Below are 25,683 nucleotides of genomic sequence, written 5' to 3'. Positions count from 1 at the left end.
AAATACAAGTTCAGTTTTGTCAAACATGGGTTTAGATATTTTTTAAATGTAATGTTAATATTTTAATTTTGTTTTTAATTACAAAACTACACATATTTGTGATAAATAAAACATGCAAAGTAAAGAAGAAGAGTAAGAAATAAGCAAAATCACTTTTGGATATAAAAGCAAAGTCTAATTAGATCTATTGTACAGTACTGCATTCACCATACTTCTCCATTCTTACAAAACCTGCTTCCTTCCCCAAAGGTGCTTTTTCATGGGGCAACTGGGCTTTTTTGTTTTTTCTTTGAAGACATTTAGCTTCTCATCCAAGAAGCTTCTTCGGCTCTGACTGGATATTGGGGAGCTGAAGAAGCTTCTTGGATGAAAAGCAAAACACCTTCAAAGAAAAAACAAAATCCAGTTGCTTTGTGAAAAAGCAGCTTTGGGATAACTATGACCTAGCTGGGTGAGCATCTCCATAGACATCCTGCTTCCTTCCATTGTGGACTGTATGGGAGATGAGATTCCTCAAGATAATTTGGGTCTGAACCACCCAGAGTTTTAACAGCATTGTGAGATCCTTGAATTGCTTTGGAGAGCAACTTGTGATGTATACTACGATGTACAGGTACTTAAAACTTACAACCATTTGTTTAGTGACTGTTTGAAGTTATAATGCCAGTGAAAAAAGTGACTGATGACCATTTTTCACACTTACGATCATTGCAGCATGCCCATGATCAAGGGATCAAAATTCAGGTCATTGGAATATATTTATGACAGTTGCACTGTTCCCAATTCATGTGATCACCATTTATAACTTTCCCAGCTGGCTTCCAACAAACAAAATTAATGTGGATTCACTGAACAAGCACACAATTCATTTAACAACTGCAGTGATTTGATTAACTGTAGCAAAAAATATCATAAAACCGGGCAAAAGTCACTTAACAACTATCTTGCTTAGCAATGGAAATTTTGGGTTCCATTGTGGTCGTAAGTCAAGGACTACCTGTATTTGGAAAGGAACAACATTATTTGTCCTGATACGTTTTTGGCCAGGTGGTTTTCAGATTAATGTCATTGCCTGCTTTGCAAAGACCATACTTTACTAACCCAACCTTGAGGTTATCAGTGCATGCATGAGTCAACAAAAGCAAAAGACTTTCTGTTCTAGTTAAAATTCAATTGAGCAGTAAATTGTTGTGAAACATGTATTCAAGTATTATTCAAATCTTCAGGAATACAAATATTTGAGAGAAAGTTTGCATATTGTTTGTATTTTCAACATGAATTGCAGGAGATAAAAAAAGTACATTGCAGTTAGTGATTAGGATAATAGTATCAAAGTAGGGTTGCAGAGACAACTACATTAGCAACAGCCCAGGCCACAGATCTGCACACTGATTCTCTTAAGCAATGTGTTCTTTCAGGTGTATTTTACTCATTATGAAACTGTATATTCCAGCATCTTAAATTTTTAAGTGGTTCTCTAGCCCAGGTGTCCCCAACCTGTGGGCCGCAGCCCACTACCAGGCTGTGGCCTATTTGCAACCAGGTCATGTGAGCGACGGGCTGTCATGCACACACACAGCTTGACTCACGTGAGCGGCAGGTGCCAGCACTCACAGCGCCACTTGCGCTCGCAGTGGGCCGCCAACCCGGAAAGGTTGGGGAACACTGCTCTAGCCTCTCAAGCAAATTGGGAAAAAATTCCTGTTTTTTTTTTTTTTTTAATTCCCAGCTTCTCATTGTGATGGCTATAAACGTAGGAATATTTTTGCAGGCAAGAAGATCTAAGTTTACTGATTTGCTGGATAAATAGTGGTAAGTTGCTTACCTGAATAAATGTTAAAACTAACCTATACTTTCCTTACAGTTTATGATGAGAAAAAAAAACCTCTAAGTGGTCAACTGAGAAAATATCCAGAAACAATAATAATCTACTGTAAAGATCTTAGAGTGTTTCACTTCTGCTTAAGATATACCAAGGAAGAAGAAGTTAAAAGGGTAATTATGGCCTTACCAATTTCCTTTTTTAAAAACAAACCTTTGGACTATGACTAAACTTTCATGAAGAGCACTCAAATGTTACAACCGAGTTACATTTTTTAAGAATATCTGAAAATTAAACAGGGAAGAAAGTCCTACCTTGTTGAAGCATCTTTGTCTAGTTGTGGCTTAGCCATGTTTTCGGTTAATCACAACTATAAACCATTGATTTACAATCTGCATGCTAAATGAATGGCAAACAAAACCTATTATAGTTTAGCACAGATTTGAATCCACTTTTTGCCTTCATTCGTGAATCCACTTTTGCCTAAAATACCTTTACATTTTAGTCAGTGGTGGGATTCAAATATGTGAACAACCGGTTCTCTGTGTGGATGCCGCTTCCGGAAGTCCATTCTGGGCCTGGGCAACAAAAAAATAGCTACCGGTTCTGCCAAAGTGGTGCGAACCAACTGAATCCCACCACTGATTTTAGTCTAAGGAATAGACTATATCCTAATTGCTTGATTCTGTTTATAAATTAATTGTACCATGTGAATGTTTCTCATTTGATTTAACATACAGTGAAGAAAAATAGGGTACTATGTGGCACTGATTTCGTGACTATTCCTTACTTTATTTTTAGATAATGAGGAATCTTAACTGTGTATAATATGTTACGTTTTTAGCTCCTGTGACTGTTAATAAATCTTGGGTCTCTGTGTTTGATTTGCTTTGAATTCTAACCTGAGTGTTGGAAATGTATTGCAGTTTTGCAGGTTACATTGATCTAGTTATACCTACTTTGGCTGTTAATGTTGCTAAGAATGAAGAAAGAGGGTATGAACAAAATGCAGGAAATTTATGGCCAAATCATGGAGCTGTGGGCATTCTCAATCTTCTCCAAACCTTCTTTTCATAAAAATCTGTACTTATAACTAGAGAAAGCATTACAGAGGAAATCAACTTGGGGTCCTAATCTTCAGCTTCCTCATTCACTTCATTTGTTCATTCATTCATTCATTCTCATTCTGACTTTTAGAACCTTCTGCGTATGTTTCCATCTGCTGTTTGTCCTAACTTAATTCCAACACAATTCCATCTACTGACAAGTAGCTATGCAGGCAACTTATGAGATTTGTATCCTTTGTACTACAGTATGCTAGCTAGACAGTATCTCCTAGTCAGATATTTAAATGCTAATAGGGGAAGTCCATAAAAAGCATTTCAACAGAGTTGATATTAGCCTGTTGAAGTATATATGGTCACTTTAGGAAATTATTCAGCAGTCTAGCAAAGTTGGAAGGTATTCGTTTTTTCTAACTAACATGAATGCTTTACGAATATGTTGATATCTTGTTCCTTTCTTAGATTGTCAGTGGCGTAGTTCATCAAACACAGACCCCTAAGCTATTTAAACGCTTGTTTCTGTTCTCTTATGCATCAGCTGCCCCAAATGACTTAGGTAAGCATGCACAATATATCTGCCTTGCTATTTTGATTCTATTGTGTTGACAGCTTTCTTTAAAATAGGTTTGTTGTGTTCCCCCCTTGGCTAGCTTGATCATTTGTCCTGTCTAATCCTGATGAGAAATAGATTGTATAATAGCTGTTTATGTACATTCAAGAGGTGAGCTTCAATAGATACCTGTAAAAGACTCATCAATATTCCGTAGGCAGGAATTTGATTAAAAAGTGACATTGCTACTTCTGTTAAAAATGAAAATATATGCATCCCCTATTATGGTCACAGTCTGAAACATTGGCTTTGAAACATCTCAGGATGGTAATTGGTCCTTTTAAGAACAAAACCTACATTACAATTGAAAAAAAAATCCAGTGTGTTTTATCTTAACTAAAAAACATCTTTCACAAACTCTTGTCAGGTTTTGGGTTAAGATGCAAAATCCATTTGAAAAGTTCAAAATTGTCCAGTCTAAAAAAAAAATTTTTTTTTTATTTTAACAGAGAAAGAGAATCAAGTAGTATGGTTTCATTCTATTAAAGACTGGCGTCAAGAATTGGAGCGGACCAAAGGAAATCTAAAATACAAAGCAGTGAATGCCAATGAAGGTTATAAAGTCTCTAAAAAGTAAGAACTCATCACTTTTTAAAAATTAACGTTGTTGACTGAACAATCCACAACTCAAACTGGTTTCCATTTTATGTCCCTTGTCCTCCCTGCCCTTCTGCAGTCACCTTGCCAACCCTCAACATCTTCCTTCCGTTGCTGACGAAGCGTGCCCAGCTTGGCTCTATGCAAGGCAGCAGCTGGCTGCACCATATCTTCTTCCCAAGGCCGCTTGCCCTTCTCACAATGCTTCAGAAGGTTTCTGAGGCCTTCTAAATCCCCACCAGAAGGCTGTACCTACTGTTATCTAAATTGTGTGGGCTGTTCTCGTGATGCTTCAGAAAGCCTTGGAAACTTTCCAAAGCATTGTAAGAATAGTGAATGGCTGGCACAACCTTCTTGCAGGGTTTCAGAAAGCCTCAGAAGCATTGCAAGCAGCCTCAGGAAGAAGACCTGGCGTAAATCAAGGAGTACCTCTGTTATAAATTAGAATATGAGCAGGTAGATATAGCAAGTGATACAGGTTCATGAAACTAATTGTGATGAGTAGATGATAGATTTTAAACTTTTGTACAGAAGTAAAATACATTTTCTTTAGTTCGAGGTTCATGGTAACTTTTGCACCCATTTTTCACCACATTCAAAGTTTGCTTCTGAATATAGTTAATACAGATGATCCATTATGTACCCTACTTTATGATATCCACAGGCTCCCTAACAGCAAGGATAAGGAATATAAAGCTAGATTTCTGTTTAATAGAGAGTTTAAACCCAAGAGAATATAAGATGTAGGCTGCAGTCTTCATTGTTACAAGACAATCAACTGTTTAAAATGTCTTCAGGTCTTCTGTACAATAAAAATTTCTAACTAACTGAACTCTAATGAGAAGCCCCAACCAAGAGATAAGTCTGAATAACTTGCAGATTTTAATTTGTTAAATTGACTTTTCTCAGGTTGCCTCCCTATTTTGTTGTTCCAATGGCTATTGCTGAAGAGAGCATTTTGCAGTATCAAGGAAGAGGAATTCCAGTGAGTGTATTTGTTGACAAGCTTGAAGAAGCTTTTTGTAAACATATATACATGTATATTGTGTTACATTACATTATATATTACATATACATATATAAGTTGCACACACACAGACACACACACGGCTTCCTTTATTACTACTAAATGATTTGGGTAACATCAAATGAGTGCAATTTAAATTATATAGTCTTAGCACAGTCAGAGATAAGCAAAACTGAATATTAACAGCTTGTCTCACATATGTATGTAGCTCAATTATTGTTTGCTTCTACATATACAGAGTATATGTAGAGTATATGGGAAGTAGGATTAATGGATACAGTTAATAGATCAGTTCAAACAGTCCTTTGATTTGGATGAGTGCAAATAATTTTTTTTAAGGCCTTTAAAGCCTTTTTCAATTCAGAACCAGTAACCTGATTCAGACTGAGTTTCCAGTTCCAATTTCTGTTTTAGTATTCTACTGATACATGTAAAATCAACTTTGCGTAGGGAGATGGGAATATATCCTAGTTCTAGCCCATTTTGTTGTTTCTAGCATGAGTATTGCTTACCTGTAGGATTTATTTTGACTTATACTCGTCATGGTTCATGCAGCAAAGCTACCAATGTGTGATGTGACAAAAAATTTTATTGTTAGGCCCCTTTTTTTGCAGAACCTAGCACTGATGTGGATTGAGAGAGAAGGACTGATCCAGGTCACCCATCTGGCTTCCGTCCCTAAGGAGGAGTAGAAATTGGGTTTTCCCGCCCCTAGTCTAACAGCTTAACTCCTACATGGTATTAGCTTTCCTAACTACCCCATTCATTTACATTGATCATATTTATCTCTCCTATGCTCTCTCCCATGAACCAGTGAAACCATCCCATGGTATCTAACAGTATCATAAAAAATACCATAAATAAAAATAACTAATATGCTAATAACCCCCCAAAACATTGAAATATAATTATTTCATTTACAAATAATAAATAAGGAGTGAAAAGTCCTCTCCATAAGTCATAAAACTCAGGCAGCCATCTTCAAATCATGCTTGAACATATGTTTTAGCTTCTTTTTAAAACAGATAGAGGAGATAACTAGAATTTCTAAAGGGAGTGAAATCTTACAGATTGATATTGCTAAGAAAATCCTTGCTCCAGTTGTTAGCTAAATGGGATTTCTTCTGGGTTGGCCCTCTTAGAAACTCTAGTGATGTTGCATGTGTTAGAAGGAAAGCTGAAAGTGTTTTTTATATCAATAGTTATAGCTATAGCTAGAGAAAAGCATATATTCTATAAACATTTCATAAAGGGTGATATTGTAGGAGAGTCATGTTAGCCTATGATGGCAAAAAATCAGGAAGAATCTGGAAACACCTTTTCCAACCAATATAGTTTATTAAAAGGCATATTTTTTGTCAATTGTGCTTCCTTTCACCTGATACATTGAATACTGGATGTAAATTGGGGTGAGATGAGGGAGAAAGGGGAGAGAAAATATGGGTTGATTATGCAAAGGCAGGGTATATATGAGACAGGTTACAAGTACCTTATCAATTAACAGTTGTAATATGTTAAAAAAAACCTTGTTTGTTGAAACATTCTGAAATTGCCTGAAACATTTTGATTTATGCCAGTTCAGCAATTTCTTATTCAACAGTGCATTTAAACTTCCCTTTTTTCAAAATAAAAAGGATGACAGAAAACTTAGCTTGCTGGTACACAGTTATACATTGATTCTTAATCCAGGTAGGAAATCCTGTGGTACATGGCTAGATCTAATGGGGAAGGAGCATGGGACCATATTAAGATAATCCAAATTGTTGTTTGAAGGATTATCCAAACTGTTTCATCCACCTTCATGTTAAGTGCTCTTCAGGGGACTGAATTTTATGCATGGTGAGTGGAATACTCTTAACTTGTGCTGTATGACGCCTCTACTACGCCATAACAAAATGAATGTTTCTCATACATAACCAAATCACAACATGTAAATATCTACTGCAGGTTTGGTGTTGGTCTTGCCATAATGGCGCTGCTCTCCTCAAGATGTCAACTTTTGCCAAAGAACAAGATGACAACACTTCCCAGCTGTACAAACTATTCTTGGATGGGTAAATAATAGTTCTGTTTCAACTTAGTACATTTGCATTTTCAACTGCATCAACTCTATGAATACTTAATTCCTAATGGCAAGCTGTCATTTTCTTTCCCATTGATAATATACTAGATATTTGTCCTTCTCTGGATCACTATTCTGCATGGTCTGGCATTTTTCTGGAAGCAGATCTGAGTAGAAGCCTTGTGTGGTGTTCTGAATGCTGCAGAAGACTGCTAGCCTAATTGTGGAATAACTGGATCAATTTGGTCACAGAAATTTCCCTAGGATTTCCTCTTTTTGGAACCATAAATTTTGAACAACCCTATAATATGTCTTTAATTCCCCAGTACTTTAAATCACAAATTCTTGGGCAGTAGGGAAAGATACAGCGCTTTCAGCAATATCTTATGTATAAGTATCAATATAATTTAGACCAGTAGTCCCCAAACTTTGTTGCTTTGCAGTCCAGTGGGGGGCAAAAGAGGGGAACTGGTCCGTGTGAGCAGCAGGCATGCAGCTCAACTTGCCTGAGCAGTGGGGTGGCACATACATGCATGCACACACAGCTCGACTTGTGCAATTTGAGCTGCAAGTGTGTGTGCACATATGCCAGCCCTCTGCTCACAAGTCGAACTGTGCGCATGGGTGCGCACATTGGCTCTCTGCTTGCACAGCCTGGTTGCAAATAGGCCATGGCCTGGCAGTGGACTGCGGTCCGGGAGTTTAGACCATGATATTAGTGAACACTTTGTTCACTCATCTAGCTAAGAAAAGCAAGTCTAAATCACAATGAGGCTTGAAGTTGCTTTGGGACTTGGGTGAGAAAAGGTATAAAAATCCATTCATTAGGATACCAGTCCTTTAGTTTTATTAATACATTTATCAAACTTACAAAACACTCCAAAAAGTAATAACAAAATACAATAAATGGGAGCTGCAAGAAAGATGTTGGAAATGTAACAATAGGTTATATAGCAAATATTTTCTATTAAAAATTCTTTTCTTGCTTAATACTCCAGGAAGGTTTAAGTTTCTTCACAATAAGATATATTTTTCTCTATAACAATACAGAGAAGGAGGTCAGGAAGATTGGTGCCCACAGATTCTTTATGATTTAAAGTAAAATTGTATGCTAGCTAAAAAATCCCAGAAACAGAAATATTGTTTCTCTATCCTAAGATTGTATAAAATTAGTGAACTTTGACAATCTTGCCACATTTGTTCCCAGAGTTGATAGTTCTGCCCTTTTGATGCCAAATAAAGAAGTCTCCAGTTTAATGCATTCTACTGTGTTCTGAATGTTCTTAATCTATTCTATTTAGAATGTATAAAACAATTGATAAGCCTCCATATGAAGCCTTGAAAATTGAAGACCTTTCAAGCAGCCTTCCATCTTTGCAAGAAATCCAAGTTGCATATACTAGATTTAAACAGCTGTTTTTGATAGGTATGTAAAAACATAAGGAAAATAAATGTTTTACAACTCTAATGTGGAAAAAAGGCATGAACTGCTGTGTTTACTATTGATACTTCAAAGGCTTGTTTTTAAAACTGCAGATGCATGTCATATCTTAAACTAGGAATTAATGGATTATTTTTCAAAAGAGCCAGATTTTGTTGTCTTCTTTGCTTTTTACTGCTTTTGTTAACCGTAAAGTAATTTTGCAGTAAGAACTGATAAATATTAATCCTAATCAGTGTTTCAAGGTTTTTTATTGGGGTTTTTTTTGGGGGGGGGGGGAGTTCTACTTCACCTTTCTTTCAGAAGTTTTTTTTAGTCTACTGATTGGTATAAACATTCCTTTATTGAGTGCCTTTCTATAGTTGACCATTCTTTTGATTTGTATTGTTGAAGCATTATTTAAATACAGAATAAAACAAGAAATCGTATACTCTGATTACATGGATTCTGCTGGTGTAAAAATATGTGAGAATATAACACAATCATTAATATCTCTTTGAATCTTTGAGCTTCATTGACATAAATGCATTCTATATTTCATATGTAAATATCTAAAATTATTATCTTGGGTTTTTTTTTTCAGATAACAGTGCAGAATTCTGGGATACTGATGTAAAATGGTTTTCACTGTTGGAAAGTACAAATTGGCTAGAAATCATAAGGTAGGTTAACTTCCTAAGTTGTATTATCTAAATATACTTAGGAAAGCAAACCATCAAGTCTTTAAGATAATACAAGACAACATGATGTATCCTCAGATTTTAATAACAACTTCAACAACTTCATTTTGAGATACAGTCATTTATCCAAGATCCTTGGAATCATAATCCCAGTTGATTCCAAACAGAATTATGCCTTTCTACTTCCACTTTCATGAGATATATTAAAGCTCTAATTTGTCCATGTTCTTCCAGGCGATGTCTGAGAAAAACAATAGATATTATTGAATTGCTTGAAGTACAGAGCACAAATGTTCTTCTTCAAGGTAAGTTCAAGAAAGCATATTTCCCCCCCTATCAATTATAAGTAGATGAAATAAAATAAAATCTAGTTCTTAAATCTTTCATTCATGAACTGCTTGCAATGTAAATATGTTTAAAACAATTTAAACTTGACAGTTTTCTGACATTGGATACATATAACCTCAGACTGAAAATTTATTTGAAGAAGCAAAATAGTTCAAAACATACTGCTGATCAATGTTCACTTAATTCCTAAAAAATATTCAGAACATCCAATTTTTCAAATTCTGTTGATTTCCGCATGCGCTATACATGAAACACAATCTAACTGTGCTTCAAGTATAGTCTGGAATATCCCCACCCCCGAATTATTCAGAAGTAAACCAATATACACATTAGCCAAATGGAACTATTTTAGGACTGCTTATAGAGGTATTTGAAAACAATTTACAACATTTGACTGAAATTTTTAAATTATAAAACAATGGAGTGTTTACCACTCTGTTATTTGCAATTTGAACAGGATAAACATCCATATAAATAAATAAATGTTAATTCCTTCAATTTCTAAAAAATAACACATGGGATGTAATTTCATTTTTTTTTAAAGAAACAGGATTGTTAACTGAAAGATACACAAATCATTTTTACAAGTGGATGAATGATGATCTTGTAGTGATACATGAAGAAGTAAGCTTGTAACATGAATTGCAACAAAATCGTTAAGAAGCTAACATTTTTTTTCTTACAATTGATTAGGTAACTACAGTACTTGTCTTGTAGATTATTAACTACATCCACTCATACCTTTGTGTTTCACTGTTTCGTATAACTATTTTTCCTGCAGATCTAGATAGACAGACAGACATATATTTTTTAAAAAATAATACACAATAGTATTATTTTAAAATTAGCTCCAAATACAAACTATTTTGTATAGTGAGTAAGCACTATAGAAAGGTAGAGTAAAATTCAAGCTGTTACTCCATCTGGATCAGTTCACCCAAATGGTCACCTGTGTTGTCTGTGTTGCATCTCATTTGCCACCAGTTCATTACTGAATCCAAAGCACTGGTTAAAATACTAAAAATAAAATACAGGTAGCCCTCAGTTAATGATGGCAATTACCGTAGCTAAACGATGTGATCATAAAGCACGGCATTATATGAACATGCCACTTAATGATGGCAGTTCTGGTATTACTGGTTGCAATCATTAAGCAGATTGGTGAGGGTCATTAAGCAGGGACATCACATGGTCACCATTTGCACCCTCCCTGCCAGCCTCCCCACTGCCTTTGCTTGCCAGAAGCTGGCAAAGAAGGCCACAAATGATGACTATGAGAAGCTCTGGTGTAGTTGCAAGCTGGGCACCAGAGGACTGGCCATATGAAACACATGTTCAGTGCCATCACAAGTTTGAACAGTCACTGAATGAATGGTCGTAACTAAGGACTACCTATCGCAGGAGTAGGCAACCTTGGCTCTTTTATGACTCGTGGACTTCAACTCCCAGAATTCCTGAGCCAGCATGGCTGGCTCAGGAATTCTGGGAGTTGAAGTCCACGAGTCATAAAAGAGCCAAGGTTGCCTACCCCTGGCCTATCGCTACAAAGGAAAATTGCCTTTTCAGTATTCAGCTTCTTAAAATTCTAATGTCAGTGTAGATCAAACCTCTGGAGAGCTTTCATGGGAGCTTCATGTAACACTTAGTACCAATATACAACTTTAAAGGAGTTGAGCAATAATACCTGATACAACTTTCTGGAAATGATATTCCAAATAGGAGTATTCTGTCTACTAAACTACTTCTTACCCCCAACACAAACTTTCTGTCTTAGAAGAATCTCTTGCTAGTTACATTCATTCCGGTTATAAGCCATAGGCTGATTGGGTGTAATCCATTCCAAAAATATGCCTGAACAGATATACAAATAGATCTATTTAACCTGTTTTATCAAAGAGTGTCCAATACCATCTGCCAACCCTTTGCTGTCTTGATCATCAAAGAAAAAAGTAGGCAGCTAATTATAATTATTTGTTTTAAGTGCTTTCAAGCTTAAGGGTTTTTTTTAGTTTTTTTCCAGTGGAATTATGACTACTTGCAAGCAAATTCTAACCATGTTCCACTATTGCTCTTACTGATTCTGAATACCTTGTACTTTTTCTATTAAGTTATAGTTTATAAATGAAGGTTAGAGAATTTGCATTCATTTTATTGTTGAGCACTAGCATGCAGAAGTCTTAACAAAATTCCTTTCTTTATCCCTCCGTTTCAGAATTCATTTACAGTTACATTAAATGCACAGTTCTCTACATCAAGGTCTACATTTTTGCCAACATCACGTACACCTTTCTGTCAATCCCTTGCCTTAAGAACAGCATCATTAGTGTTTGAATATTGAAAACCACTTTGAAAAGTTGATGGGCATGCCCTCAAAGGATACTTTCGTTGCTGTTCTTCTAACGAAATATTAAGATTTGTCAAAAAATACTCCCTCCTCCTATAAATGTCATTTTTTGCAACTGTCCAATGTTTTTAGGAAAATTTATATTCAAACATTGAAAATAAATGCATCACATCATGCTTTATCCCATTCCTAAAAGAGGATTGAGCCTATTTGTTTGATTCACACACACACACACACACACCGCAAATGTAATAGAAATGAAATGGGTTTAGTCACCCTTGAGGTGTTCAGGTCTGTATACATTTGTACATGGCTATAAATTTCTGACTAAGATACACCCAGGAGCTGTCTTATATTTTAAAACATGGCCCTTCTAGCATGTTTCTTGGATTCTGGTTTAACACCTGCATCTGTCCTCTGTCTTATCTCCTTGTTTTCCTTTCAGTGAAGACCCTGTCTTCTGCTGTCCCATTTTTCTCCACCTGTGAGTAGTACTGTTGGCTAGCCTGCAGAGGGCTAGTTTAGATGCCTTGGTGTTTAGCATGTCTGTTACTCTCCCGTCTTGTTACTCAGCAGGATAAGAACTGGTACAACAAACCTGCTAAGCTCGTTCAGAATGCAGTCATAAAATTTGATTTGTTTAATCCTGGCTTAGTATTACTCCGTGAACTCATTTGACTTGACTTCTCTATAGGGTCATCATTAAATGAACCATGTTTAGTGTGATGGGTGAACCCAGTTACTGGCTTTGATGCTTAAAAGGTGCACTTTTGGACAATATATTCCCTTGCTTTTCCTAGAGTCCTGAAACTTGGTCCTGTATTATATTTTGTACCAAATGCTTAACTAATCTGTTGTATAGGTTCTTCCACTGTGTTCATGCTGTCTCATTCTGACATAATGCCCAATAATCTTCTTTGCCTTACCACTGTGAAATACTGCTTCAATGCATGCTGCTTTTGGAATATATTCCTTTGGTTTGTATGACCATAATCAATAGAGAAATGTTGAATGACCTACAGTATTAGGTAAATGGATAAATGCTGTGTTTCTGAGAAAGTAATACTTTATTATCTAAATCATTTTGCTGCTCCGTACTAATTTTGATCTTTGATTTTAATATAATAGTACAGATTCAGGATGTTCAGTAAATGCATTAAGAGTGCTAACATCCCACTCAGTAGACATTAATGTTTGCCTGAAAGGGACTGTAATAACACAAACACGTCCTTCACTTAAAGTGCCCACAAACATTTTCCCCTCATCTGAAATAGATCTATTTGTCTCTTTATTTCTAGAGGAGAATGCTTCTGATCTCTGTTGTGTGACTGCCTGTCTGGTTCAAGTTATGATGGATTCATACTGTAGAACAAGGCTGGGATTTCAGAGCCTTATTCAGAAAGAATGGATCATGGGAGGACATGCTTTCTTGGATCGGTGTAACCATCTGAGGCAAAGTGATAAAGAAGAGGTATAACTAAGGAGGGGGTCAAAGTTCTACAAAGATGTTCTGGGCAAAAGTATGTCTAGGGAGGGAAACTGAGAATCATGAAACTGGAAATGGCGGAGCCTCTGTCTCAGGATTTGCCCAAAAATATGTCGGGCTCAAATGAGCTCTTGTTCAGGAGAATAAATATTTCAGTGAAAGAACAAGAAAGGCAGGCAAGGCTTTGTTAGCCTTGATCACACTAACCCTTTGGCCTCCAGAGTCCAAGAAATGTATTGCCAAACAAGCAAACCCTACATGCAGTTGATATAAATTAATCTATTCATATCTTACTCTGTACCATTTCAGAAATTCAGAAAAAAATAATTCAAAAGCTATGAATAGGCCAAAAGTTTTGGTTTTTAATAGAATAAGTATGAAATTAAATATCAGGCACACTACTCAGAGTTATTTGTACTAACAGACGTTAGGGAGATAGTTGTCTAATTACCGTTGGATTCAAGGCTGGCTTTGCAAAGGTGGAAAAATTGGTGCTTCTTTCTGAATTGCTGGTATCTTCCTCCAAGAAGCACTAACTTATTCTATGGGTCCGATTCCCTCTAATCAGCCAGATGCAGTAGGATCTTAGTGCTAGAGCTAGATCCTAGAGAACTTCCTCAAGATCCAGAGGCTCAGAAACCTCCCAGGTAGCTGAGTAATATTTTGCAGATGCAATGTGAAATAATTCTGCTTTACCATAATTATTGCCATAGTTTCAAGCTTATACCCATGTCTGATCACACCTACTTCTCATTCTCTGCGAGTATTGCTTCAGGCATCTTTTCTTTTATTTCCTACAGCAATTCATAGAACTAAGTAGGATTAATAGGCAGGGAGCAGCCACTGAGGAGCAAACGTCTGCAGTGCTTGGCTTTCTCTGTTTTCCAGACTCTAACAAAGTACCCAGAAAAGTTAGCCTTTAGATATTGAGAAAAATCTCCAGGTACATCTGGACATCTTCTGTATCAGATTCTTAGGCCTTCTAATCAGCCCTCCTTCTCCATGGAAGCTTGTATCTCTGTTGTCACAAGGGAGTGATCTACCCGTTACCAACCACTGATGGAACAGGCTCCCCAGAACCACATCATGTCTCAGGCCAGATTTAATGTGTGGTTGGTTGAGGGGTGGGGCCAGAAAGAACCTGGGACAAGCCCATGGCTTTCCTGGGGTTGAAACTAATGCAGTATGCAAAATCTGGCTGGACAAATTCAGATGACTGGCTAATGAGTTAAGGATTAGGGTATGTGAAGTAGAAACTGGAACCAGATTTTTAATCAGCCCTTCCCTGAAATGGCTCGCTGCTCTCTCCGTCCGGAATTAATGATCAGAAGTCAGCTTGAATTTATCAATAACAAGTTTGGCTAGATTGTCTTCTGTCAGTTTTGATTCAGGAATTTCTTTATCAGAACATGGGCCTGCTATGGATGAAATATATTTTGATTTTAGCAAAATATCCATGACATTTTGATTGACAAGCTAATTAAGCATAGACTGATTGGCATGACAGTTAAGTCACATGCAAAGACGCTCATATATAGTTTCTCATTAAAATAAATAGAGCTTATTGAGTAGAATCCCACAAGATTCAGTTCAGGGCATTATACTTTGAAATGCTTTTATGATAATTTGGATGAAGAGCTAAGAAAATCTCATCAGATTGGCAAATGATTTAGAATTGGATGGGACAGCTAATATCCTAAGTTGGAAACACCATTTAAAATTTAAGGGTTTAGAAAAATATGTTGGAAAAAACGGAATTAAATTTAACAGAGACAGAGTCCTTCTCTTAGAAAACAAATCATATATAGAAGTAAAGAATCAAGTTCCCTGGTAATAGTCCTTTTGAAAAGAAATACTGGAATATGATCCATTATTCCAAGTTGAATATGATCGATGTGATGCAAAAAAGCAAAATGTGGTTTTTATGCTGTATCATTGGAAATATTTCCAAATAATGGGGAATAATAGCTCCACTTTATTTATCAGTGGTCAGACTCCACCTTGACTGGTGTGTCCAGTTTTCAGTATCACACTTAAAGTATTCAAATTAATTGAACGGACTTGAAAAGATAGTGAGGATGATCAGGAAAGTAAAAATGAAGAAAGCAAAGGAGTTCTAAATGCTGTAGTCTTCTAGAGTGATTAACTGGGTAGGTTGTGAAAAATTGTCAGGCCCAGAGAACAAAGCATGAGTAAGTCTTCCACTTAACAACCACAAGTGAGCCCAAAATTTCCCTTGCTAAGCAGGGTGATTGTTAAGTGACTTTTCCCACATTTTTTGTCACAGTTAAGTGAATCTTCAGTGTTGGAGCACCCAAACCTTCTGGAGGCAAGTTGTTCCACTGATTAATTGTTCTAACTGTCAGGAAATTTCTCCTTAGGTTGTTCTCTTCTTGATTAGTTTTCATCCATTGCTCCTTGTCCTGCCTTCAGGTGCTTTGGAGAACAAAGCCCTTCAAATATTGAACACTGCTATCATGTCTCCGTTAGTCCTTTTCATTAAACAAGACATACCCCATTCCAGCAACTGTTCTTTATATGTTTTAACCTCCAGTCCCTTAATCATCTTTGTTGCTTCTTCTTTGCACTCTTTCTAGAGACTCAATATCTTTTTCATTTTGTGGCAAAATGAAAACATACTCTGTGAACTGCTCGGGAGGGGCTGTTGTAGCCCCTTTCTTGCTTACTAGAGATTCCAAGCACTGCTCCCTCCCTCCAGACTACATTCTACCAGAAGAATATGTCACATAAATAGAATAATAAATACGAATTACAGAAAGGAAGATTCTTATTAAAGTAAGAACTGTTTTAAACAAAATTCCACCAGTTATCCAGAGAAGAGATGTTAAAATGAAGCCGAGGGAGCACTCCTTTGGAGAATTTTAATTTCCATTCCTATACCAATCACAATATTGGATTAGATTGGATGGCCTAATTGGTTGTTTGTAACATTTTCATTCTGAGTTTTCAACTATGCCTACAGGCCCTAAAACATTAAAACCCTTCCCCTAACTGATGCCTCTGACTAGAACTGCAGCTCCTTAATGATTTCAGACGCAAGAAGTGATAATAGAAAAATAAAGATAGTTACACAACTTGCATTCATATCAATACATTATAGTTAATGCAACTTACTAAAACTTAATAAATGCAACCATGGAGCAGTTATAGCTTTTACGAACATTTTTTTTCTGTGATGATACTTGAAATGGCATAAAAGCAAATATTTATCAAAAAAAATGTCAGATTTATTATCAGTACTGCCATATCTTGGCATGCAACTAAAATGATTTTAAATACTGTTTTGTGAAATGAAGAGAGGGGAGGTGAAATTCATTTGGTGGAAAGATTTCCCCCCCTTTTTTTTATGATAATGATAATAATAATGATGATAATCTTAGCAGTTCTTATGGAGGGATAGACCTTGACGTGCAAGAAGCCTTCTTAAGTCACGTTTTGTTGAATGCAACACTTCACAACTGTAGTGCTCAGTTTACTGTATCTTGTACTGTTGTTGTTTCCTTATTTTTTTTAGGCTCCAGTTTTCTTGCTCTTCCTGGACTGTGTTTGGCAACTAGTTCAGCAATATCAACCAGCGTTTGAATTTACCGAAACGTATCTTACTGTTCTGTCTGACAGCCTTTACATCCCCATATTTAGCACCTTCTTCTTCAATTCTCAACATCAGAGAGACACCACAACGGTAAGACAGTTAAGAGGAAAATAATCTTCATTGCCCAATATAGCAGATAGAAACCGTACAGTATTTTCATGGTAATACATTATTTTGGAAGTGGGTTAAAAAGAGCTAAATGAGGAGTCCGTAGTCGAAGAAATGGAATTAAAAATAAAAATGATTCAGTGATTTCAGATGAAAATGAAATGAAAGGAAGGTAGAAGGAGTATATGTCCCAAGATTTATATGGGAATAATGACATATTAACAAGTATAATAGAATGAATGCTACAATCAAATTTATTATGGGCTTAGGCCAGAATTAAATAAAACACCATTATGTGCAATGATAAATATCCTTACAATATAATCTGTTTATATTAACATTAATTAGTTCTATCTCTTGGTGGTGATTTTGCCAGGCACACACTTCCAAATACTGACCAAAATTTTGCTACCAGAAACTCTTACCTGTTTAAAGCTATCTGCCTTAGGGCCTGGTTACTTGAGGAACTTCCTGTTTCTCATAACATTTGTCTGACTGATTTGGTCCCTTAAGGTTGACATGCTCTGGGTTCCTTCGATTAAAGCATGTCATCTTTCAGAACCCCAGAAGCATCTGTGCATACAGAAGCATTCTGTAGCAGTATGTGCCCTTTGCAGTGAGATCCTTCCCCCCCCCCCAAGATTTGGGTAGCCCCCACTCTGCTGTTTTTCAGAAGAAACTTGAATATCTGGCTCTTCACTCAGGGCTTTGGTGAAGGAGAGGGAGATCCCTCACTTCATCGCACTTGCCATCTTTTCTTTTTGCTTTATTGTAGTTTCTTTCTTTGTTGTGAATTGTCATCCTGAGTCACTGACAGTCTGGCAGCTTATACATTTAATGAATTATTATTATCTGAATACCTATGGAAGTTCTTAAATAAAGGTAAAAGTAGCATTTGTATTGAATCAGAATAAAATAAAAAAAATAGTCAATAGATGCAATTTTATTTGTGCCACCTGTAGCTAAGCTTAATAGTAGCATATTATAGCTTTGTAATGGTATTAAATCTGCCTCTAAAAATTTTTATGAGACAATATAATGGGCTTTGGAAACTACCCACCCACATTTTTAAGTAGGCACAAAAAATATTTGGCAAAGGAGAATCTCTGTATCTTGAGGCAATGAATTCTTATATTTTGACTCAGCTAATTCTGGAAGTCATTATCCTCTGGCTGTTATCTGACAGCATTCTTCATCTTCTCTAACCCTAGAAGTAAAGGAACTCAGATGATACCATATTAGTATAATGTATAAGTGATCTTTAACTACCACTGTGATGTATAATTGGCCCTTCAAGGTAACGGTAATATCCCCAAAATGGCTAAATTCTTAGTAGAGCAAGTACTTGATGACCTCCAAGGTTCCTTCCAACATTATTGTTGTTGTTTGCCAAGCTCTAGTCTTCGCAAAGACTTTGTTTGCATACAAATTAACACATACCTCCCTCACCCTCACTTCCCCCATTCCCTGAACTGATGATGTTACCTAATATGAATATGACATGCTGGCAATGCAGACTCTAGCTCAAATATCTACCGTGAGCTGAATGGAGCCTCAGTTCTGGGAAGCCCAGCCTCTAATCACAGGGCCACATTAGGGGCCACATCTAGGGCTCAAGAAGTAACCCATAAACAATATGCTATACTTTCTTGTTGGGTCCAAAGTTTGAATGAAGGCACAGTTATGCCCAATATAATAGTGACTATATAACTATTACTGTCCAAGAAATAAGATAAAAAGGGAGTCATAAACATTACAAGAATGTTTTTAAAAATAATGTTGCTGCAAATGTAAATGATTTAACTGGAGAAATGTTAAAGTATGATTTATGGAGTACATTTGCAGTTTTGTTAATATCTGTATATGAAGACTGCATTTATGGAATTGAAAGAATGCTGTTTATTGTTTCACTATATAAATAGAAAGATAGTGAGAGTGAACAACTTCAGGGGCTGAGCTTCTTAGGAAGGCATTGAAGGAACTCTGATACAATGGGAACAAAAGGCGACCTTAACAAAATTTAGGGCAGAGGGTAAAACAGACCAGATTTTAGTTTTTTAGCAAGTCACCGCAGAGTGTATAAATGTGAGAAATTTCATTATGAGTCTGTTAATTTGGAGACCATATATGGTAAAATGAATAAGCTTGAAATATAAAGTGTTTTACAGGAATTTGGAATTGAAAGTTGGTTGCTGAAAGCATTAAGAACAATATCTGATGATAGTATAACATGATGAGAGTTAACAATTGGCTGTTGTGTGTCCCATTAATTATTTCATGGACTTACGAATAAATGTATAAGGAATGCTTATGGTGAAGATTGAAGTTGATAGAGTGTTTACTGAAGATGTGAAAATGGATAAATTTTAAAATCTACAAATGCCAGGTAATTCTTGAGCTATAACCATTCGGCAACCATTTGTTCAGGGACTATTTGAAGTTAGCATGGTGCTGAATGAAGGTCCTCAAAGTTCTGGCCATTGCAGTGTCCACTGTGGTGACATGAACAAAATTTGGGTGCTTGGCAGCCAGCTCTCACTATGGAATAGAATAGAATTAGAATAGAATAGAATAGAATAGAATAGAATAAGTTTATTGTCACTTTGAATGTACACTAATACATTAAAATGAAATTTTGTTGCATACAGTTGTCAAAGGGTCACAACTCCAATATACACTACATAAATATGATAAAAATAAATAAATACAGAATTATGCATGTACCCACATATATTATATGGCACAGAGAAACAACACAGTCTAGTTCAGATTATGTATACATGTGCATGGCAAGAAAAACAAATCTTGCGAGCTTACCAGACGGATGGCATAGGGAACAAAGCTATTACAGAATCAGATAGTCCTACTAGAAATACTTCGAAACCTCCTCCCAAAGGAGAGCAACAGAAACAGACCGTAAAGTGGGTGTGTGGGGTCTCTAACAATGCTTTGAGCTCTAAGCACATAGCGCTTATAGGCAACGGGTGGAAACTGACCAAAGAGAACCTAGAACTAAGGAGAAACTTCCTGACAGTTAGAACAATTAACCAGTGGAACAACCTGCCTCCAGAAGCGGTGAATGCTCCAACACTGGAAGTTTTTAAGAAGAAACTGGACAGCCATTTGTCCGAAATGGTATAGGGTTTCCTGCCTGAGCAGGGGATTGGACTAGATGACCTCTAAGGTCCCTTCCAACTTTATCACCATCATCATCATCATCATCATCATCATTATTATTATTATCCTGAATACCAGGAAGTGAGCTTCCTATGATCTTCTCTGTATGGAATTTCTATCTGAGGCACTGTTGTCACCAAAGCAGACAGTGATGCAGTTTGTTAAAATGCTCTCAATCGTGCCTCTGTAAAAAGTTGCCGGGACAGAAGGAGAGAGATGTGCTCTCCTCATCATGATCCAGTTGCAGCATCCCAGAGTCATAGAAACACAGCATCACCCAGATCACTTTCATGCCTAAAGCAGGACTAGAACTCACCATTTCCTGTTATGTAGGCCAGCACTTTAAGTACTATACCAAACTGGCTGTTTGATGGCTAAGATTAACTCTGTTTAATGGTTAAGATTAACTCTGATGGTCAACTTTGAACTAAGACATTCCATTCTATTAAAAATTGAAGTATCACAGATTGAAGCATTGCAGATTGGAGAAAATGCATTTCTAAATTAATTCCAGACTTCTTTTTTTTTTAAAAAAACAGTATGGAGGAAGTCTTGATACAGAAGGCAGCAAACTTAATTTTCTTTCGGTATGGGATTGGTCTGTGCAGTTTGAACACGAAGGTCAAGCTTTGCTTAACAACCCTCTTTATGCAGAAAAGGCAAAAGTAGACAAAAGTCAGAAAAAAGCTTCACGATTCAAGGTAAGATATCTGCATATTTCCACTGCAATAACTGGAGGACTAATACAGAATGGGTTGCTAATATGGTAACCATTGTTCAATTAGGTTGGAGTATGTGAATTAAAATAGCTATAAATAGTGAATTTTGAGAAAATAAATAAATCTTCATGAGGACTACTTGTAGGAAGTAAAAAGAATAATTGAAACTTTTATGCATTTTGTTTTAATGTGGATGTCTTTATAGTTCATATTTAGTACTTTTGTCCACTTTGCCCAGAAACTAAGCTGGAATTGAGTTCAGGTAATTCTGATTTTGTCTTCTAAATTTCTTTTACAGCATCAGCGGCAACTCTCTTTGCCCCTGACACAAGCGAAACCTCCTCCAAGAAGGGGATTTTTTAAGGAGGAAACAGACCAATTAATTAAAAACCTCTTGGGCAAAAGAATCAGCAGGTTGATAACTTCTTCCGATGAACTTCAGAATAGTTCCAGAGAATTCTATGACAGTTGGCACAGTAAGCCTGTTGACCTTCATGGACTCCTGCTGCCATGTCTGGAAGGACCAGAAATCAAAGTGTGGGCACAGAGATATTTGCGATGGATTCCTGAAGCTCAGCTCCCTGGTGGAGGCACAGTTGCCACTGCCACAAAAGTCTTAGATGTAATGGAGGATGTACAGGGTTTGCAGAAGAAAATGGACGAAAGACATCGTCAGGCTGAGACTCAGGATGATACAGAAGCTTCTCCCTTTATGAGAAATCCTGCTCGTTTGTCATCATTATTTCCCTTTGCCTTGCTTCAGAGACATTCTCTTAAGCCAGTTTTGCCTACCAGCATTTGGAAAGACTTGGAAGGTGAAGAAGATTTGGCCAGGAGAGATGATGAGTATGTTGATCTAGGTGGTGATTAATGTAATGCTTCCTTTCAATTATAGATTTGAACCATATTTCTGTTCAGTTACCGGAATAAAATTGGTTTCAGGGAGGCACATAATTTCCTTTGGGTTGTATTCTGGCTAAAGATAATTAGTAAAGTTTTAATACAGAACGATTTCCACTTTGCTTGAGAACATGGATGTATTTTCCATAGACATTGGGGAGGGGGAGGGTTACCTTATTCTTGATTAAGTTCTTCTGCCACAAGAAGGAAGATTGCTTTTTTTATTATCACTGTGTAAGAACCTGCTGAGACAGCATGGAAGATAATACTACAGCCGCAAGATTAAACAAAAACGATTCTTTTCTCCAGCAAGAATCTGTTCTATTTATTGCCCCTCTCAATAAATGAGAGTTTTATCTTCCTACTCCCCAAAACGTGATTGTTGAGCAGTCATGGGAAAAATTAAGGTGTTGAAAATATCAAAGATCTATTGGAACCTGCCTACTTCAGTTTTAATAAACGGTAGTGTCAAATGTTCAGCATTGGAAAACAGTCTAGTCTGGGAGGGTCATCTATTTTATCCTTGATAAAACTGATCTTTCTGAGAATTATTTTTTAAGTAGTTTGAATTTGTCAGTTGTTTTAAATTTGAGCTTGAGAAATAAAGAGTAAAGACTGTCACAAATCCTGCTTGTTGTGATCATCCATCCTCTTCAGAGTTCTAACACTGTGTTATTTTCATAAAACAAATGGTCTTGAGTTCATCTCACTGGATGGTCTCTGCTTGTTGTATATTTTCTGATCAGTGGTTACTTCAGGTAATTTATTGCCCCAGTACAAGAAGCAATGGAATTTATAAGGTATCAAATAAGCTAGAATTGTGTTTATCAAAATTTTTGTAGGGTTCTTATGTTGATCTTCCTCATCAATATTAGTAACTTGCACTGAATCTCTAGTCCTTCTGTTAGAAAGGCATTTAAAGAAATGAAACTGGACTTGTCATCCAGTATTTGTGCTTTCTTAAAGCATGGCATTAACAGTAATAATGAATGTAAACAGTCTGCACATTGGAATCTCAGATTACAGAATGATGCTACAATATTATTACAGTTACAAAAGCCATACAAAAATGCCCGTTAAACCTAGTATGCTTATTCTAAACCGATGGACTTGTCAAATGAACTTCAAGTGTCATAAAAAAACTAATATAATCCAAAGTTAGAAGTACCGTACAGGATAGTACAGAACTATATTTTGGACATTGATAAAGATAGTACAACTTTCACCAACACTTCCACTTCTTGACTATTCTGGTTAAGAGTCTCGGAAAACAGTTGTCTAATCCAGCCAGCTGTAGAATGAGAAAAAAAATATATATAATGTCTGATTTCTGAATTAGTTCTTTCTAAGTGCATTTCTTGTTTTGGATTACGTTCACAGTAACAAAGAGTTTGCTTGTTCTTTTAGTTTTGTTGGAAGCAAAGATAATGAATATTTTATTGGAATATGTATATACATTGGTGAGGATAAAAGCCAAAGTGCTAAAGTCCATGTTGCCTTATGCATCTTGTTACTATGAACTCCTTTAGTTTTCAGAATTTTGAAACACAATAAAACTTACTTGTATGTGAGCCTTCCAAGAGCTAACATTTCATACTTTTTCCTTGTAATGTGTTAGGCATTTGCTGCGGCTCCTATACTCAAATTGATGGTTGAATTGTAATTTGAATACTTTTTTAAAAACACTAACATTAAGCTTAAATATTTTTGACAGTACGATTGTAATATATTAATCGTGGAAATGTATTTATATTTAAGCTGTCAAATGTTTATAGAAAAATATATGGAAGAATTTTTATAATAGTTTATGGAATTGCTGCATTCTGGTCTTGATCAGAACACAGCACTGTATGAATGAAAATTATTTAAATGTATTTTTTCAGGTATTGTGTTGTTACCTCTCAGTTTTTACACTGAACGCAAGCTTAGCTTCAACAGTACTTAAGGAAAAACCTTCCTGTAATTCACTGTAATCTGTTTGGATACCTGTATTTGTTAATAAAGTGTACTTTTACTAATAATTTAAAAATAGTGTTTGAATCATAATTGTGTTCTTTGTTTTCACACATGGTGTCAGTTTCGAGCTATTTTTGTATGAATGCAATATGAATAATGGGCGTATAGGGAGCATACATATAGCTGCTTTCTACAGAGAATTCTGAATCTACTTTTGCTTTGAGGTAAATGCCCCAGATTTTTTTTTGGGGGGGGGAATATGCTGAGATTTGTAAACCTCTCAGAGAATGCTGTAAAGCATTATGGAGTGATATACAAGTCTAAGTACTATTGCTATTGTGTCTGAGGCATCCACCTCTATTGAGGGAAAGATTTTGCACTTTGCCATAGATGGATTCCTTCACTCTTCTCTCAAACCTTCTATCTTCCCTGTCCAAAATGTGAACACTATTGTCCACCTTTTCCAAATATTTGGGAAACATCACATGCCTGTGTTCTTGAAACCCACCAACACATTAAGATAGAGGCTTGTCCATCCTAAAGATCAGACACCAAAACATAAGAGTAATGTGTTGTATGTAGTCCCGTGCTGTGAAGAGTGTCCAAAGCTCTATGTTGGAAAAACCAAACAGCCTTTACACAAGAGGATGGCCCAGTACAGGAAAAAAAACCTCTCTGGAGGACAAATATGGGGAGGGGGTTTGTACCAATAAGAAAAGTCTCCATTTTCAAACAACTAGTGTATTTTCAGTTTTTGTTACCATATTACATTAAAACTCGATTTCTTAAAATGTGTGGGACACTGTGTTACAACTTCTGCAGAGAGTTCTTTAAAGAAAGCAGTAAATACAGTTACTCCTACCTTAGGCAAGAAGTCAGCTGGGTGGTCTTGAGGCAGTCCCTCCCTCAGCCCTACAATGTAGGCAATGGTAAGCCACTTACAAAATCTTGCCCAGAAAACAGAAGGAAGTTGTCCAGGTAGTCGCTAGGAATGACCACTAACTCAAAGGAACAGGAGGGAAAAGATCTTACTTTGCTTGTGTACAGGATCTGTTTGCTTAGAATTTGCTAGAATTTTCAGACATACCTCCTCCTTAGCTTATAGTCATCATATTTTGGCTATCTCACTGCAGGTTTATCAGAAATCACACCGAGAATGAGGTAATTAAAAGTTCTCCTGTTTGAAGAAAGCTGTTGCAGATAAATGTATGTGATAAATATAAATACAAGACATGTTTTGCTGGATGTGAGGGTTGGAAGTATGATCTTTAAATGTGTTACAGTGCTGATGCAATAAGGGAGAGGACACAGGCTTCCTTGAGTCAAATTCCATTCTTGGGGATGACAAAGACACATCCTTTAAAGCGCTCCATGGCAATGGACCTAGGTATTTGCAAGACCGCCTCCTACCAAACACCTCCCTTCGACCAGTCCGCTCCCACAGAGAGGGCCTCCTAAGTGTGCCGTCGGCCAGTCAATGCCGGCTGGCGACCCCCAGGGGGAGAGCCTTCTCTGTGGCAGCTCCTGCCCTCTGGAATGACCTACCCCCCGACCTATGTACAACTACGGACCTGCGCCTCTTTCGCCGAGCCTTGAAAACCCATCTTTTCCATGCGGCTGGCCTGGCGTAGTTCTGATTGTGTTTTGGTAGGGGTTTTTATATGGGGTATTTTAGAGCAGGCTTTTTATTTAATATTTATTGTGATTTTTATTATTGCCTGTTCACCGC

At 36.6% G+C, this 25,683-nt stretch overlaps 1 protein-coding gene across 1 annotated transcript in view; it reads left to right on the top strand.

Moving 5' to 3' along the window:
- The window catches only part of MTMR12 (myotubularin related protein 12), a 33,726-nt gene extending 9,717 nt beyond the window's left edge, over positions 1–24,009 (top strand). Inside the window, 13 exon segments of the mRNA XM_015817014.1 lie at positions 1,811–1,995; positions 3,349–3,442; positions 3,913–4,069; positions 5,003–5,078; positions 7,068–7,174; positions 8,484–8,608; positions 9,207–9,285; positions 9,538–9,608; positions 13,294–13,466; positions 17,017–17,192; positions 19,232–19,234; positions 20,930–21,080; positions 21,397–24,009. Of these exon segments, the coding sequence (XP_015672500.1) occupies positions 1,811–1,995; positions 3,349–3,442; positions 3,913–4,069; positions 5,003–5,078; positions 7,068–7,174; positions 8,484–8,608; positions 9,207–9,285; positions 9,538–9,608; positions 13,294–13,466; positions 17,017–17,192; positions 19,232–19,234; positions 20,930–21,080; positions 21,397–21,969 (1,970 nt within the window). The 3' untranslated portion in view covers positions 21,970–24,009.
- The last annotated feature ends 1,674 nt before the right edge of the window (positions 24,010–25,683 follow it).

Source organism: Protobothrops mucrosquamatus, unplaced genomic scaffold, assembly GCF_001527695.2.
Source record: "Protobothrops mucrosquamatus isolate PMUCROS unplaced genomic scaffold, P.Mucros_1.0 scaffold548, whole genome shotgun sequence".
Taxonomy (NCBI): domain Eukaryota; kingdom Metazoa; phylum Chordata; class Lepidosauria; order Squamata; family Viperidae; genus Protobothrops; species Protobothrops mucrosquamatus.
This window is presented reverse-complemented; position numbering and strand designations above follow the sequence as displayed.